The sequence below is a fragment of the Scyliorhinus torazame genome, chromosome 5, assembly GCF_047496885.1.
Source record: "Scyliorhinus torazame isolate Kashiwa2021f chromosome 5, sScyTor2.1, whole genome shotgun sequence".
NCBI lineage: Eukaryota > Metazoa > Chordata > Chondrichthyes > Carcharhiniformes > Scyliorhinidae > Scyliorhinus > Scyliorhinus torazame.
Genome location: NC_092711.1, coordinates 75,644,086 through 75,662,040, shown reverse-complemented (window position 1 = coordinate 75,662,040; position 17,955 = coordinate 75,644,086). Strand labels below are relative to the sequence as shown.

The 17,955-nt window shown below is 43.9% G+C and overlaps 1 protein-coding gene across 4 annotated transcripts; it reads left to right on the top strand.

Moving 5' to 3' along the window:
• Positions 1 to 8,641: 8,641 nt before the first annotated feature.
• Positions 8,642 to 14,835, top strand: LOC140421394 (uncharacterized). Of its 4 annotated transcripts, none has more exons than XM_072506066.1 (2): positions 8,642 to 8,883; positions 9,798 to 14,835. In XM_072506066.1, the coding sequence occupies exon 2, from the start codon at positions 10,074 to 10,076 to the stop codon at positions 10,830 to 10,832; it is 759 nt and encodes a 252-aa protein (XP_072362167.1). In that variant the 5' UTR covers positions 8,642 to 8,883; positions 9,798 to 10,073; the 3' UTR covers positions 10,833 to 14,835. The 4 variants fall into 4 exon arrangements, with proteins under 4 accessions (XP_072362167.1, XP_072362168.1, XP_072362166.1 ...); XM_072506067.1 differs by having other exon boundaries at positions 8,642 to 8,950; XM_072506065.1 differs by having other exon boundaries at positions 8,642 to 9,061.
• Positions 14,836 to 17,955: the final 3,120 nt, after the last annotated feature.

Sequence of the window (17,955 nt, the reverse complement as noted above, 5' to 3'; positions counted from 1 at the left end):
CTGACTCTCCATCCATACACCTCACCTGGCTCCCCTTCAGTCAGCAAAGCAGCACCCCTTCTCCCCCCCCCCCTCCACCCCCAAAACCCCCTGCACCCCAAAACCCCCTGCACCCCCCACCCCCAAAACCCCCTGCACCCCCCCAAAACCCCCTGCACCCCCCCAAGCATCCACTTAGCTCTTGTTTCCCCGCCATTGTGCTTCCGTCAGTCATCTCACCCATGTTGACCCTGGCCGCTCCCACCTCTATATACCAACTTTTAACTTGTTGCCTCCTTTGGGCCCCCCCGTCCCCACAGCGGTAGAGGGGCAAGTGCCCTCTGGGACCTCCCCGTGCGCCGGACAACCCGTCCCGGGCATTTCCCACCCCCTAGCACCGAACACCTGGAGAACAAAACACCTGGAAAAGAAACAACAAAACCACCAACCAAACTAGGGCAGACAAGCCCATAAACTTATGCTTTACCCGCCGTCCTCCCCTCAGTCCCTCCCCACCCGCACATTTCACCCTCATACAAGTGTCCCTTAGTTCAGGTCCAGCTTCTCCTGCCTGATCAATGACCACGCCTCGTCCGGCGTATCAAAATAGTGGTGCCTGTCCTGGTATGTTACCCACAGTCTCGCCGGGTGCAGGAGCCCAAACTTCACCCCTTTACCATGGAGGACCGCCTTCGCCCGGTTGAAACCTGCACGTCTCCTCGCCAGCTCAGCTCCCAGATCCTGGTAAATTCGGATCTCGCCGTTCTCCCACTTACTGCTCCGCTCTTTCTTCGCCCACCGCAGGACTCGCTCCCGGTTTGCCAAGCGCTGGAACCGTATCACCATCGTCCTTGGTGGCTCGTTTACCCTCGGCTTTCTGGCGAGAGCCCCGTGCGCCCCATCCAGCTCCAAGGGCCACGGGAAGGCCCCCGCGCCCATCAACGTCCCCAACATTGTGGCCATGTACGTGCTCGCGTCCGCCCCCTCCACTCCTTCGGGAAGGCCCAGGATCTGCAGATTATGGCTCCGAGACCTACACTCAAGGTCATCCAGCCTCTCCTGCCATCTCTTATGGAGCGCTTCGTGCGCCTCCACCTTCACCGCCAGGCCCAGGATCTCGTCCTCGTTCTCCGCCACCTTCCTCTTCACCTCCTTGATCTCCTTCTCCTGCGCCTTCTGGGTCACCACAATTCTTTCCATGAAGGCCAGCATCTCAGTTTTCAGCTCCATAAAGCAGTTTTTAAGGAGCTCCTGCTATTCTCTGGCCCACTGGGCCCACACCTCCCGATCTTCTCCGGCCGCCATTTTGTCCTTCTCGACCTTCTTCCCCGGGTTCGCGCGTCTGCTGGCTCCGCTCCTGGTTCTCTCCATGCACCGCCGAGGAGAGCCTCTCCCACGTCCGTTCCTGCGCCGGTCCCTCCCGTCAAGTACCGCCGCCGCTCCTTTTAGCGGCCCGAAAAACCTATCCCGGCGGGAGCTGCCGTTCGTGCGACCTAGCAGGTCATGGCCGCTACCGGAACCTGCTTATGTGTGAATGATATTCATGTGTGTCTGTTTCAAGTGTTGATGTTTTTCTGTCAAAATTGCAATCGCTGAGCAAACAGCTTACAAAACCTGGAGTCATGTTTTTTCTGGCCAGAGGCATGCTTCCAGGATATTTGTGATCAACATGTGGGAATATTAATCCAGATACAAATTCACACATGTAAGAGTGAGATAATTTTAGTTTATTATGATTTATTGGAATTTGGGATATCTAAAATGATTATGGCAAATCCTGTGTTGGATAGATTATGTGTTAAAACTTCTTGTCGGGTTCAAAAAATAATTATTCCTGATGCAAGAAGAATGACAGAAAAAATTCTGAGATCGAGAGAAATAAAAAGTGTGTACAATAGAGAATATTAAAGAAAAGGGGTCCCATGTTTCTTACTCGGTCAAAACAAAGAGAGGCGGTGACGTAATGGTGTCCAGTTGAAAATTTTTACCCCACCCTTTTTTCAAAGAAGCAGAGAATTAATCCATGCCTGTTAACAGCTGAAGATGGATTTATATTTTTACACGAATTGGGAATTACAAATTTTAAGTTTGAATTGTCAGATATGTTCCGATTAATTAACCCATTTTGCCCCAAGCAGAATGGATCTTTTGTGTTTTACTTTCCAGGTAACTGCAAGTGGAACAAGATTTGCAGCAGCTTCAGGAATTTGCGAATTTATTTGATAGAATCATTGCATCGTAGAATCACAATAGTGCGGAAAGAGGCCATTTGCCTATCAGTCTGCACTGACCCTCTGTGGGAGCGCCCTCCCCAGGCCCCCTCTATCCCCATATACCTACCTAACCTACACATCCTTGGATCGTGACCAACACACCTACCCTGCACGTGTTTGGGCTGTGGGAGGAAACCTACACAGGCACAGGGAAAAAGTGCAAGCTCCCCACGGCTAGAGTGGAGCCTGGGTCCATAAGACCATAAGACATAGGAGCGGAAGTAAGGCCATTCGGCCCATCGAGTCCACTCCACCATTCAATCATGGCTGATTTCAACTCCATTTACCCGCTCTCTCCATAGCCCTTAAATTCTTGATTTCTCGAGGAATTATCAACTTCTGTCTTAAAGACACTCAACGTCCCGGCCTCCACCGCCCTCTGTGGCAATGAATTCCACAGACCCACCACTCTCTGGCACTGTGAGGTGGAAGTGTTAAACACCGTGCCGCCCCCTTTGTAAGACTTTCAATTTTGCAGCAATAGTCGGCCTGATTTAAAATCCAGTCAAAGGGTGGGTGGGCATTCAGTGAGAAGTTGTAACACAGAATTGATGGAGAAGCGCGAGGTTGCATTCACCAGTCTTAGACAAGTCTGAGCAACAGCGTCAGCATTAGGTTTGCCAGATTTTACTTGCTCCCTTCCACATACATGGCCATAATAATGGGAATTATTACTTTGCCGTACCAACCCAACAATATGGAGATTCTAAATGATCTGAAGTCTGTTACTCCAACAGGCAATCAGCAGTTGCTGCTGGATAGAGGATATTCTGAACATGGGAAGATTGAAAATGATCTCAGATGCTAGAAGGGCTCCAGGGGAGTGTCTATTACTCAAATGGGCGGCTTACAGTAGTTCAGGACAAGAGGGACAACCAAGTGGGATATATGAACATTGAGGCAGATTGGAGTTGAGGGAGTAAGTAGGGTTGGGGAAGAACGATTAGAGGAGGCCAATGTGACGACGGGATACGGCAGAGTGAATGAAGAGCCAAGAACAGGATGGGCGATAGGTGAACAAGGCGGGATGAAATTAAAAATGAAATCTATTTGATGGGTAACAAAAACAACGATGATGTAAAAAAAAACATCCAGTTTAGCTGGTGTCCATGGACATAAGGACAAAGCCTATTTTGAAGAAGAGATCCTACAACTTCAGACAAAGAAGAGATGAACTGGACATTAATACAAATCTGAAAGCCAACAACATTGTTGTTCGAATTTGAAACACTTCTGTGATGTGAAAAGACAATGTAATTGAGCAAGTTACTGTAAAACAAATGGGTAATTTAAGACAAAGAACAAACAATCACAATGTTACTGTCTGGAACCAAATGGAAATGTTGATTTCGGTTATAAACATGAAGATATATCATTGGACTGCTAGATAACTCCAGGGCTCATGGTTGGGGTAGGATTAAGTAATTGAGGGTAGACGAATGAGACAGGAAATCAAACCAGGAAATGGGAATTGGAATATTGGGTGCAATTCAATGGAATATTTCAATCTGGCCTTAATATGAAGGGGAAAGTTCAGAGGAGGCTAATACATTGATAAATTTTCTCTTGGTAATGCTTGTGTCCTTGTCTATGCTTTTATTTAAGAGGACAAAAATTTGATACTCTGGCCACCACCCAAGGCATCTGGATCATACGTGGAGAGATGAGCAACAACTTTGAGATCTTTTGATAAGATCACAAAAGGTTCAAGAATGTGTGGTTATGACATTGGGGGCACTGCGTACGTGTGCAGATGAGTTACGTGTGAAGAAACTAATAGGCAGGCTTGCCATTATGCATTGAAGAGCAGGCCCCATGCAGGCACACTACTTGACATGGCCGGAAATGGTAAATGGGGCCAACAGAGAGAAACACCATCATTAAGTGATCAAGGCACTGACACACGTTCCATAGAGAAACTGACTTAAAATAATTGGGATAGAATCAAACACACTGTTACCTGTCGAAACGAGCACAATTGAAGTGACAAGGCAAATTATTTGGATAAGAACAAGTAAGGGGCTGCTAGCAAGTAAACCCGATGAGGAATATCCATAAGGTGGATACAGACAATTTGGAGAGCTGGAGAATATTTTAAGTCCATGCATGATGTTATTTTGAATGATATTTGAGTGAGATGATTTGCAAATGGAGAGTGTCCGAGAGAAAGGGGTATCAATCCAATTATTCAGAGATCACATTCAAGTTACAATAGATTGTGGAATAAGATGGAATTTATCACAAGTTATGAAAAGAAAAAAATCAGATTAGAAAAGAAAAACAAAGTGAATTTTCTCCCTGCGCAGATCACCCCACTCAAGGGCTAAAGAAAGAAGTGACCAAGAACAATAATGAGATAAGGGGTGGAATAGTAAGATCTCACCCTGCGACAACTGGAACCGTATTATACATCACTCACAAGTTGAAATTACATTTATTTTAGTTTAGTTAACACATAATCTGTGTATGGCAACTCAACATGATTTTATAGTCAATTTTGGATCAAAAGCTTATCCCATGACCCGGTCTTAGCATCACGCTCAAAATTGACAAGGAAGAAAGAACATATGGCCTTAAGACAGTGATGTGAGACGTCAAGGATGAACAATTACTGATGCAAACTATCAGATCAAAGAAGTAAACGTGCCATTACTGCACGACAAGTTTTTCGCTTTGTTTTTTTTAAAAATGGTGCTGCAAAGACAGCCAAAAAGTTAATAAACTGGCAGTCATCATAGAAAAGGTAGCAAATGACACCTCAACAGCCCTGTTCAGGATTTCCTCTGAAATGCGAGCTATCCGACCTGTGGCCTTGCAAATTCGAATAGCTCTGGATTATATTCTCACCAAGAAAGGTGGACATGTGCCCTGATCGGATCGGAATGTTGTACTTAGATTCCAGATCACTTCAAAGAGATCATTAATTTGGCAAAATACATTAAAAGTGAGGTTGAAAATCTCAAAAAACCCGAGTCCAGCACTCTTCGAGTTGGGATGTGGAGTGGTTGGGATTCTTAGGAGTTTCAGTGGTACAAAGCCTGGTTATGTTCTTTGTAGGTTTTTTTGCGATATATCTTGTATTTGTGATAATCAAATGTATCTGTAAAAGAATGTCAAAAACGCCGAGTCAGAAATGAAGGGTGCTTACTATTAATTTCTCATCAAATACTGCAAATGTGTTCATTTTTATGGCACTTGTTTCTTTGCTTTACTTTGTACTATTGTAATTGGTCTATTCGATTTTTATTTTGAATAATCAAAAGGGGAGAAATGATAGATTACAGATTTATTGATTCACTGATTTATTTAGTTGGAACCTTTAAGAATTGATGCAGTATAATTTTTTAATTCAGTACTTAGACAGAAAATGGAATGTCCAAAAAGCCAAATCCCGAGTCGCCACACTCCGGTGCCTGTTCGGGTACACGGAGGGAGAATTCAGAATGTCCAATTCACCTAACAGCACGCCTTTTGGGACTTGTGGGAGGAAACCGGAGCACCCAGAGGAAACCCACTTAGACATGGGGCGAACATGCAGACTTCGCACAGACAGTGACCCAAGCCGGGAATTGCACCTGGTTACTGCCGCAGTGAAGCAACATTGCTAACCACTGTGCTACCATGCCGCCCTGAAACATGGGTTCAGATAAAAATATGAGAATTGCTGTACAAAGCTCACATTCTTTCAAGAAAATGTGCATAAAAGCCTTTGTAACGTAGAGACCATTGTTCCACAATACATTTAGTAATAAGAAAGTATTGCAGTCTTAGCAACAGGAGAAGAATGTACAAGAGTCTTAGAAACAAGCAAGGTTAATGCAGAACACCTTATCTTTGTAGAATTGGTACACGTGACGGGCACATATAGACATTTAATTAAGTTGATAGACATTAATGAATCTTAAGTACTGACCAATGCCCGGATAACAAATCATGTTCTGTGACAGATAGTTGTTTGAATAAATCAGAGAGCCCCACTCAGCTGAGAATTAGAACCAATGAGTGTAAATAAGGGGTTCGACCATTGATAAGAATTTCTTTAAAAATAAGGATTCATGATTAAAGTTTTTGTTCTGAATCTATGCTCTTAATAAATTCTGAACCATCTATTGATTTTTGAATGTTTTTGTTAAACTCTCTTTATGTTTTGCTGTATTATTTGATCTGAGTTTTGATTTATTTTTATTTAAGAGAATCAAGGTGAATAATTAGCAATAAAGTTGTATTTTTTGGACACCTCCAATTCTTATTTTGAAGATAAATAAAAGATTGTAACATGGCAAGTTTGATCAAAGTATTCAAAGTGAATTGAATTTCTATCTGAAAAGAAAGAATATGCAAGGTTACGGGGATAAGGCAAGGGAGTGGGGCTAGGTAGAATGTTCTTTCAGAGAGTCAGCACAGACTCGATGAGTCGAATGGGCTCCCCTTGAACTGTAACGATTCTGTAGTTCTGTCAGCACAGGTCCTCCCTCATCAGCACTGGAATTGAAACTCCGATCATGACATTAACACCAGAACCACAATGGAATTTCAGAAAACTGGGAAATCCTCCGAAAGGCAACTGACACCAACATCAGGTGAATTTCACCAACCAGCCAAAGTCTTCAACAGATTGATAGGATTGATGAAAGCTCGGAGTTTAATCTGGGAGACGGTGAACCAGAGGAAAACAGAAACCAACCTGACTTGGACTTACATCGGCATTAATTCATTGTTGCCGGGTGATAATCCTGTAACTCGTTAGCTCATACCATTGTGAGAGCACCTTCACCACTCCGATTGCAGCAATTGACTAAACATCACCATCAAGGGAAACTGCTGATTGTCAGTCGATTGTTTCAATTCTTTCATGGGATGTGATCATTTGTTGTCCATCCCTAATTGTCCTTCCAAAGTTGGGGGTGAGCTTCCTTCATTAATCGCTGCAATCTAAGTATTGTTGGTGTACCTATAGTGCTGCTAGGAAAGGAATTCAGCCCAGAGACAGTGAAGGCACAACAAAATACCTCCAAGTCAGAATGGTGTGTGGCTTGGAAGGGTAATTGCAGGTTGTAATGTTCCCGTGCTCCTGCTGTCCATATTCTTGTAAGTTAGGGGGTTTGGAAGGTGCTTTCAGAAGAGGCTTGGTGAGTTGCTGGTTATGCTAGCGATGCCCATTTCCCAATAATAAATTTTCAAAATATTGTAGACATAAAAAGTCTCAACAGAAATAGATTTGCTGACTTTAAACACAGCCTTTAATCGGTCTGTGTTTTTAGACTCAGTTCTCAGAGCAACATCTGTAACAAAACAAAATAAAACACGATCAACATCTTGGGGCTGCCATTGACCAGAACCTGAATTGGACTAGCCATATAAATAGCATAGCTACAAAAGCAGGTTAGAAGCTAGGAATTATGTGGCAAGTAACTGTCCAACATCTACAAGACACGAGTCAGGAGTGTAATGGAATACTCTCCACTTGCCTGTGTGAGTACAGCTCCAACAACACTCAAGAAGCTTGACACTATCCAGAACAAAGCAGTCCATTTGCTTGGCACCTAATCCACAAACATCTACTCCCTCCAGCACAATGGCAGCAGTGTGTACCATCTACAAGATGCATTGCAGAAATTCACCAAGGCTTATGCAGCACTTTCCAAACCCACATCCACAAAGGATAACGGCAACAGACACAACGAAATCCCCTCTCCTGGAAATTCCTCTCCAAGCCACTCACCATCCTAAATTAGAAATATCTCGCTGTTCCTTCACTGTCGCTGAGTCAAAATCCTGGAACTCTCTCCCTAATAGCACTACGGCTGTACCTACACCATATGGACTGCAGCAGTTCACCAAGGCAGCTCGCCACCACCTGCTCAAGGTCAATTATGGATGGGCAATAAATACTGGCCTAGCCAACGACGCCAACATCAAATGAATGAAATTTTAAAAAGCAGAAACACTGCAGATGTTGGAATATCAAAATATAAAGAGCAAATGTTGGACATACTAATCAGATTAGACCGCATCTTTGGAGAGAAATGAACAGAAACGAGGCCTTCTGTGCTCAATGGACACCAAAGGGCTTGGACTGCTTTATCGACCCCAGTCAGTTTTCACGTTTTGATTTGATGTTTTAAGTTTCTGTTCCTCTTTGTTCTTTTTGGGCTATGCTCCGTTTGTTCTTTGTAGGAACGGCCCCCTTTAATTTATCTCTAAATTAATTTAGTTCTTCTATTTAGTTGATTGGGCCCTAAAATAAAACAGCAATATTATAGGTTCAGGTCTGATCTGCGGTCAGCCTGCAATAAAACAGCTGATGAATGGTAGCCACAGTCCCCACAATCCTCCGCGGCCCAGTAACCGCTCTATCCAATTTGCTCATTGCCCAGGCGCTGAGTGCGCATGCTCCAGGGCCAGCCAGCCGCGAGGCATTCTGGGTGATCCTATTGTTCCAAGTCGGAAGGAACCGGGAAGCGGTGGCGCAGATGGGCTGCAGTAAACTGGTAAAGATATGGAACCCCAGTGGGATCCATGGAGCCAGCTCTGGACGGGGAGAGTTTCTCAATCCCGAGTGAATGCCGCAGGCCGAAATAAGACCCTGCGGTACCGAGTTTGTGGCTTCGGGTCCGGTGCCTCTAATCAGGTCCGGGTGAACGGCCGCCATCTTGGTTCAGCGAGGATAAGAGCGCATGCGCTGGCGTCAGGGTGACGTAAGAGAATGGGCAGGACTTTCAGGGGTCTCTTTTCCAACTGTCCTAATGCCCGGGCGAGTCCTAATGGCGACAGGTTTTTAAGAGCTTAAATCGATAATTGGCAGCACGGTAAGCACCGTGGTTAGCACTGCTGTCTCACATGTTCGAATCCGAGCTTGGATGGCTGTCTTTGTGAAGTTTTCACTTTCTCCCGCGTCTGCTTGGGTTTCTTCCCACAGTCCAAAGATGTGCAGGTTTGGTGGGGTTCTGCAGATAGGGTGGGGGAGTCGGCCGAGAGAAGGAGCTCTTTCAGAGGGTCGGGGCAGACTCGATGGGCTGAATGGCCTGCATGGTGGAGATGCTAATGTGGAGGTTACAGCCCCTGTATCGTTACCGGAAGAGGCTGCTCCTAAATGCTTTGTGATACGTTAACTCCACATTCCTAGCTTTGCTGCTCAGAGGGGTCTGTGCTAGTCGGAGCAGAGGGTCTGCTCCTGGATCTGTTGAAAACACCAATTTGTAAATCCAGATGGGTGAGCTCTATGGGGGAGAATGTAGGGCTTCCTCTGACTGTTGGCCTCTCTTCTGTGGTCTTTTCCATGTTTAGGTAGCCCTGGAACGGAAACATGAGGTGTCCACCAGTACACTTCATACCTTCCACAGCTGTTGGTACCTCAGGGTGCAGAGTGCTTCTGAGACACGGAAAACAACATTCTGGTTTAGTGAAAAAGTTTTCCATGTTTTTGTTGTGATTTTGCCTTCTTTTACTTTGATTGGGCAACATATTTGGGGAAATTAGAATTATTTGTTCTGAATTTCTATCCTGGGCAGACAGTGATACTGACACAGTCAACTCCTTTTACAGGGGATTGGAAGGAGAGGATTTGACACATTCATCATGAGTTGAACATCACCAGCCTTTGAATGTGGGAAAGGATCTGAAACATCAGTGTGACTGGAAAAGCACCGAGACCCACACAACACACACCCGAGTGAGAGAGTTCCAGTGAACTGACAGTGAAGAGAGCTTCAACTATTACACAGCCTGAAAAAAACATCACATCATTCACAGTGAGGAGACACTGTACAATTATTCTCTGTGTCCACAAGGCTTTAACTGATTATCCAATCTAGTGGCACCATGGTGAAACAGTGGAAATGTGTAGACTGTGGGAAGTGTTTCAGATACCCATCACAGCTGGAAATTCATAAACGCAGTCACACTGGAGAGAAGTTATTCACCTGCTCCACCTGTGGAAAGGAATTCACTCAGTCATTCTGCCTAACGACACACCAGCGAATTCACACCGGAGAGAAACCCTACGATTGCTCTCATTGTGGGAAGAGCTTCCGGTCTTTATCCAACCTCACTGAGCATCTACGGGTTCACACTGGAGAGAGACCATTCCACTGCTCTGAATGCGGGCAGAGATTCACTTGTTCTTCCCACCTCACTCTACACAAACGTGTCCACACTGGTGAGAGGCCGTTCGTCTGCTCAGTGTGTGGGAAGGGATTTATTAAATCGGCGACCCTTCTTGAACACCAGCGTGTTCACACTGACGAGAACGCATTCACCTGCATGGAGTGTGAGAAGAGTTTCAGTCGTGCAATTAGTCTTCGGGATCACCAGCGAATTCACACAGGGGAGAAACCCTTTACCTGCGCTGAATGTGGGAAGGGATTTGCTTTGAAATCGCAGCTTCGGTCACATAAACTTGTTCACACCGATGAGAGACCATTTCAATGTTCTGACTGTGAAAAGAGCTTTAAAAGCAGAAGAGATTTGACGATTCACCAGCGAATCCATTCCGGGGAGAAGCCGTTCACCTGCCCCGTGTGTGGCAGAGGATTCACTCGGACATCCGGTTGTCTCAGACACCAGAGAGTTCACATGTGATTACAGGGATTGGATTCCTACACCCAGGAATGAACCATGTTATTCTGACAGTTCAGATTTATTTCCTTTGATGTTAAACTCCAGCCCAGTTAATGGAATTAATAGAATGGACCTGAATTGTCTTTGATTTGTCTAAGATAAGAGGAGACTGATTGCTGTCCTCTTGCCGACTATTCCATTGTTGGGTCTTTTCTCCTTTGTTAATGGAAGATTTGTATTTATAAAGCGCCTTTCACAACTTCAGGCTGTCCCAAAGTGCTTTACAGACAATGACGTTCTTTTGAAGTGTAGTCACTGTCGTAATGTAAGAACAAAGAAAAATTACAGCACAGGAACAGGCCCTTCGGCCCTCCAAGCCTGCGCCGATCTAGATCCTCTATCTAAAACTGTCGCCTATTTTCTAAGGATCTGTATCCCTCTACTCACTGCCCATCTTAAATGACGCTATCGTGGCCACCTCTGCCGGCAATGCGTTCCAGGCACCCACCACCCTCTGCGTAAAGAACTTTCCATGCATATCTCCCTTAAACCTTTCCCCTCTCACCTTGAACTCGTGACCCCTAGTAATTGAGTCCCCCCTCTGGGGGGGGAAAAAGCTTCTTGCTATCCACCCTGTCTATACCTCTCATGATTTTGTAGACCTCAACGAGGTCCCCCCGCAACCTCCGTCTTTCTAATGAAAATAATCCTAATCTACTCAACCTCTCTTCACAGCTAGCGCCCTCCATACCAGGCAACATCCTGGTGAACCTCCTCTGCACCTTCTCCAAAGCATCCACATCCTTTTGGTAATGTGGCGATCAGAACTGTACGCAGTATTCCAAATGTGCCCGAACCAAAGTCTTGTACTGTAACATGACCTGCCAACTTTTGTACTCCATACCCCTTCCGATGAAGGAAAGCATGCCGTATGCCTTCTTGACCACTCTATCGACCTGCGCAGCCACATTCCAGGTACAATGGACCTGAACAGCCAGATCTCTCTGTACATCAATTTTCCCCAGGGCTTTTTCATTTACCGTACAGTTCGCTCTTGAATTGGATCTTCCAAAATGCATCACCTCGCATTTGCCCGGATTGACCTCCCATCTGCCTTTTCTCCGCCCAACTCTCCAATCTATCTATATTCTGCTGTATTCTCTGACAGTCCCCTTCACTATCTGCTACTCCACCAATCTTAGTGTCATCTGCAAACTTGCTAATCAGACCACCTATACCTTGCTCCAGATCATTTATGTATATCACAAACAACAGTGGTCCCAGCACGGATCCCTGTGGAACACCACTGAGCACAGTTCTCCATTTTCAGAAACTCCCTTCCACTACTACTCTGTCTCCTGTTGCCCAGCCAGTTCTTTATCCATCTAGCTAGTACCCCATGAGACTTCACTTTCTCCATCAGCCTACCATGGGGAATCTTATCAAATGCCTTACTGAAGTCCATGTATATGACACCTACAGCCCTTCCCTCATCAATCAACTTTGTCACTTCCTCAAAGAATTCTATTAAGCTGCTAAGACATGACCTTCCCTGCACAACCATGTTGCCTATCACTGATAAGCCCATTTTCTTCCAAATGGGAATAGATCCTATTCCTCAGTATCTCCTCCAACAGCTTCCCTACCACTGACGTCAGGCTCACAGGTCTATAATTACCTGGATTATCCCTGCTACCCTTCTTAAACAAGGGGACAACATTAGCAAATCTCCGGTACCTCACCTGTGTTCGAGGATGCTGCAAAGATATCTGTCAAGGCCCCAGTTATTTCCTCTCTCACTTCCCTCAGTAACCTGGGATATATCCCATCTGGACCTGTTGATTTGTCTACCTTAATGCATTTAGGAATACCCAACACATCCGCCTTATGCCGACTTGACTTAGAGTAATCAAATATCTATCCCTAACCTCAACATCCGCCATGTCCCTCTTCTCGGTGAATATCGATGCAAAGCACTCGTTAAGAATCTCACCCATTTTCTCTGACTCCACACACAACTTTCCTCCTTTGTCCTTTGAGTGGGCCAACCCTTTCTCTAGTTACCCTCTTGCTCCTTTATATATGAATAAAAGGCTTTGGGATTTTCCTGTAGGAAATGCAGCAGCCAGATTGTGTACAACAGGCTCCAACAAACACAAATAAGATGCTGGAAATACTCAGCAGGCCAGGCAGCATCTGTAAAGCAAGAAAGTGAGTTCAAAACCGAACTATGATTATGACCAGATTATCTGCTCAGTGCTCATCACCACGGGCTTTATATTGAGCAGTCAACCTGAGAGAACTTCCTCCTTTGAAATATTATCAGCAGAACTTTTACGTCCAGCTGCAAGAGCAGATGGGGTTATATTGGAAGGTTTCCTCTGAAAGTCATTGCAGTATTCCCTCAGTACAGTGCAATATTCCCTCAGTAAAGTGCTGTATTCCCTCAGTACAGTGCTGTATTCCCTCAGTACAGTGCTCTATTCCCTCAGTACAGTGCTGTATTCCCTCAGTACAGTGCTGTATTCCCTCAGTACAGCATCGGAATACCAGCTGGATTTTATGGTCATGTTTCTGGAGGTGAAGTTGAACCCACATCCTCCTGACTCCGAGATGCGAATGCCACCACTGAACAATAACACCTCATCATTAACTCAAGATTATTTCCGTTCTCACATCTTTGGTTGTTCTCCTGAAAACATTAACCCATTGGGCTCTCGGACAAAGCCAAATGGATTTGACAGGCGATGCTGGTTTCCAGGGTTTGTGCTGATGCTACAGCAAGAGATCAAGAAGGTTTTTATTTCTGAATTCAAGAACTGGCATCAAGTATCACAACATGGTGACAATTTGAACTCAAGGCTTTGCCTTTCAGAGACTTTGGCCTTAACCATTCAGGCCATTTGTTACTTTCTGAGAGAAAGAGCTTGAGATGGAACTTGCCTCCAAACCAATTGCCAGGACTTCTGATTCTGATGTAAAAATACCATTTAAAATCAGAGTCTGCATAATTGTTGCCAAAATTGATAAAGTAAAATTATAGCTTTTCTATTTCAAACTTCGAAAGGGAGATTTACCTGAAGCTGAGGGGGATTATCAAATATTCAGAACAAAACCTGATGACAAACGGTCTGGGTGGTTCCCGGGAATCGGAAAAGAAAGTTTCATTTGGGGAAATAAATTGAAGATTAAGAAAACCCGCCAGCCCCACAATACGGCAAATTGAATTTGAACTAATTTTGAAAATAAGAAACATATAAACTGTTGATACCTCGAATCAAATTGGAATGTCTGCTTCCTGTTTTAAAGATAGTAGAAGTATTGGACAGTAACGTTTCTCTAAGCCTCATGAATGAGATATCTAATGGCATGTGTAAAATTGTATAAGAGGAAGTGATTGAGCACAGGAATAAAGTTAAGGAAAAATAACCCCCCTGAATGGGAATTGGAATACCTCACTGTGGGTGTAGTTCAGTGGAATATATCGAGGTGGTATTGATGTACATTTTAATGAAGGGAAAGGGTAGATGAGACTAATAAATTGATGGCTCTCTTGGAGATGTTTGTATCCTTGTGGATGAACTTTCAAAGAGAATTGCATTTGATAAACTGGCCACTGCCTAAGACATTGAAGCATTCAGGGGAGATGAGCAAAGATATTTACAGACACATATAAGTGGGACGAGGCAGTAAGTTTCAATAGAAATGATTCATTTTCAGGTGAGGTACATTTTATATTTACTGAAGTAAGCTAATAAGATCAAGGAAGCCATTGTGAAACGTGACATTTAAATGAAAAGGGCATTTTGTATTCAGCAATTGATCGATTGTATTAATCAATGATGTGTATTAATTATTCACTCATCAGAAACAAATTATTAATTTAGTGTGCCTCAGTTGATTTTAATTGAAGATTTAATAATCTGGAAGTGGTTGTGTTAAAAGACTTGGTTGTACCTAAAACTGTGTAAGCCTGTTTTAAATTCTATATTACAGCTTCTGTGAGAAGGAATGTATGATCTGATATGATGGTTAGCAACGAGTCTTCATACCCTTGGTAACCTTATTTGGAACTGGAAGGTCACACAATGATGGGAGGGACACATTAAACATTCCCATTGTATCCCGATCTGCGACATTTACCCAAATGGTTAAAACCCAATCAAACTGATTCAGGTATGAAATTGACCAACCATTGAGTTCTAATTAGTTTATTAAAACTGAGGGAGGATCTACTTAGGTACTTAAAACCCGAGGAGAAGGTCTGTTGCCAGCCAAGTACTGGAATCCCCAAAGCAAGATTCCCATCAGAATTGTCAAAGAAGGGGTACAAGAGGGATTATGTTTTTACAGCCTGATCAACCAAGAGAAATGGTAAAAGTCTGTTTTGTGTCGATCAGTTTCCTCTTTTCCTTCTGTATCGATCAGTTTACCCTTTTCCTTCTGTATCGATCAGTTTGCCCTTTTCCTTCTGTATCGATCAGTTTACCCTTTTCCTTCTGTATCGATCAGTTTACCCTTTTCCTTCTGTATCGATCAGTTTACCCTTTTCCTTCTGTATCGATCAGTTTACCCTTTTCCTTCTGTATCGATCAGTTTACCCTTTTCCTTCTGTATCGATCAGTTTGCCCTTTTCCTTCTGTATCGATCAGTTTACCCTTTTCCTTCTGTATCAATCAGTTTACCCTTTTCCTTCTGTGTCGATCAGTTTACCCTTTTCCTTCTGTGTCGATCAGTTTACCCTTTTCCTTCTGTATCGATCAGTTTACCCTTTTCCTTCTGTATCGATCAGTTTACCCTTTTCCTTCTGTATCGATCAGTTTACCCTTTTCCTTCTGTATCGATCAGTTTACCCTTTTCCTTCTGTATCGATCAGTTTACCCTTTTCCTTCTGTGTCGATCAGTTTACCCTTTTCCTTCTGTATCGATCAGTTTACCCTTTTCCTTCTGTATCGATCAGTTTACCCTTTTCCTTCTGTATCGATCAGTTTACCCTTTTCCTTCTGTATCGATCAGTTTACCCTTTTCCTTCTGTATCGATCAGTTTACCCTTTTCCTTCTGTATCAATCAGTTTACTCTTTTCCTTCTGTATTGCTGTGTATCTTTATTTTAAATCAATTTATTTCAATTTACCATCTGAAATTCCTGTCCTTCCTAATCGTTAAGTCTTGTTCAAACTAAAACAATTGAGTGAACTGTTTATAAACACTGGTGGTTTGGTTGATTGCAATTAGACTTAAACAATTCTAGATTTTAATATGAGATCACCTGAAAGTCTCTGAATTGTCTGCATTGGATGGAGCCCTTGTAGCCTCATGCAAGCATATCGGTGTGAGTGTGCAGATGTGATTTGTCAGATGTAAAATGACTAATTCAGAAATGCTTTGTGAAATTCACTGAAGAATGAATCCCAGACATGTTCAAACTGTGTCCTAGGCCAAACTAGTTTCAGCTGATGCTTCATCAATGACCGGAGTCCCATGATAAGGTCAGAAGGTGGGATGCTCGCTGATGACTGCACAATGTTCACCATTTGCGACTCCTCAGTTACTGAAGCGTCCATGGCCAAATGCAGCGAGATAATATCTAGGTTTATACAGACAAGTGGTAAGTTGCATTTGTGCCGCACAAATGCCAAACTATGATCATCTCCAACAAGAGAGGATCGAACCATTGCCCCATGACATTCAATAGCATTACCATCATTGAATCCCTCACTGTCAACATCCTAGGGGTTACCATTGACCGGAAACCAAACTGAACTAGCCATAAATATTGTGGCTACACGAGCAGATCAAAGACTAGGGATCCTGCGGCGAGTAACTCACCACCTGACTCCATAAAGCCTGTGCACCATCTGCAACACACATCAGGAATGTAATGGAATACTCCCCACTTGTCTGGATAGGTGCAGACCCAACAACACTCAAGAAGGACAAAGTACTTGATTGGTACCCTATCCACAAACATTCACTCCCTTCACCACGTATGAAAAATGGCAGCTGTGTGTACCGTCTCCAAGATGCACTGCAGTAACTCACCTCGGCTCCTTGGGCAGCACCTTCCAAACTCAGGAACACTACCATCTAGAAGCAGAATGGCAGCAGATACCTGGGAACACCACCACCTGGAAGTTCCCTCCAAATCACTAACCATTCCTATTTGGAAATATATATATTTGAAAATATATATTACTGTCACTGGGTCAAAATCCTTGAACTCCCTCCATAACAGCACAGTGGGTGTACCCACACCTAAGGGACTGCAGCAGATGAAGACGGCAGCTCACCACCACCTTCTCCAGGGCTTCTAGAGATGAGCAATAAATGCTGGCCTAGCCAATGACACACACATTCCATAATTTATTTTTAAAATGTGACCGTAAAAGGAGAAAACATTTTTAAATCATCAAGGCATGGACTCATACTCCAATCAGGACAGAACAAGAAACACTGGTTATGGTCAACAGGAGTAAAATTGAAGGAAAAGGGAATTGAGTTTGGACAATTGGAGGCTTGGAAGAAATAATACTGAATTAGAACGATCCACAAGATGGATACAGGCAAAGGGAGAGCTGGAGAATCTTCAAATCCAAGCGCAATCTGTCACTTTAATGTTTTGTCTTATTTGCTGGTAAATTAAAGTCGCCATAGCCCCAGATGACCAGAGCCTGCTTTCCGCTTTGAGGGGGAGAGCTGACTGGTGGTGATTTAACCTGAGGATCACCACACCTCAGGCGAGGGGTCAGATTGCAAAGGCGGGGCCTTCATGAATAACCTCAGCCGGTTCAGGAATTCAACTTGCGCTGTTGACTTTATTCTGCATCACAAACCAACTGTCTGGCCAACTGAGCTCAACCGGCCCCCAGTTATATCCTAGTATTTTAGAATTAGCGGCTCTGCTTAGGATAAGGAATATCATTGAGAGACGTGCGGCGTGCTTATTCAAGTAAATACTAATGAGCTACTTTTACCAGTTTCAGTGTGTCTTCTCAGGTATGTAATCAAGAAATCAGGGAAACAAGCTCATATCTTATAAAAAGCTGGATTAGCCAAAATTAATTGTGAGAACTGAGAGGGAGGAACTGAAGGAGATCAATATTAGTAGAGAAATGGTGTTGGGGAAATAGATGGAAGTGAAGGC

Excerpts from the sequence above, each read along its gene's own strand:
- LOC140421394 (XM_072506066.1), top strand. The coding sequence starts at position 10,074 with ATGGTGAAACAGTGGAAATGTGTAGACTGTGGGAAGTGTTTCAGATAC.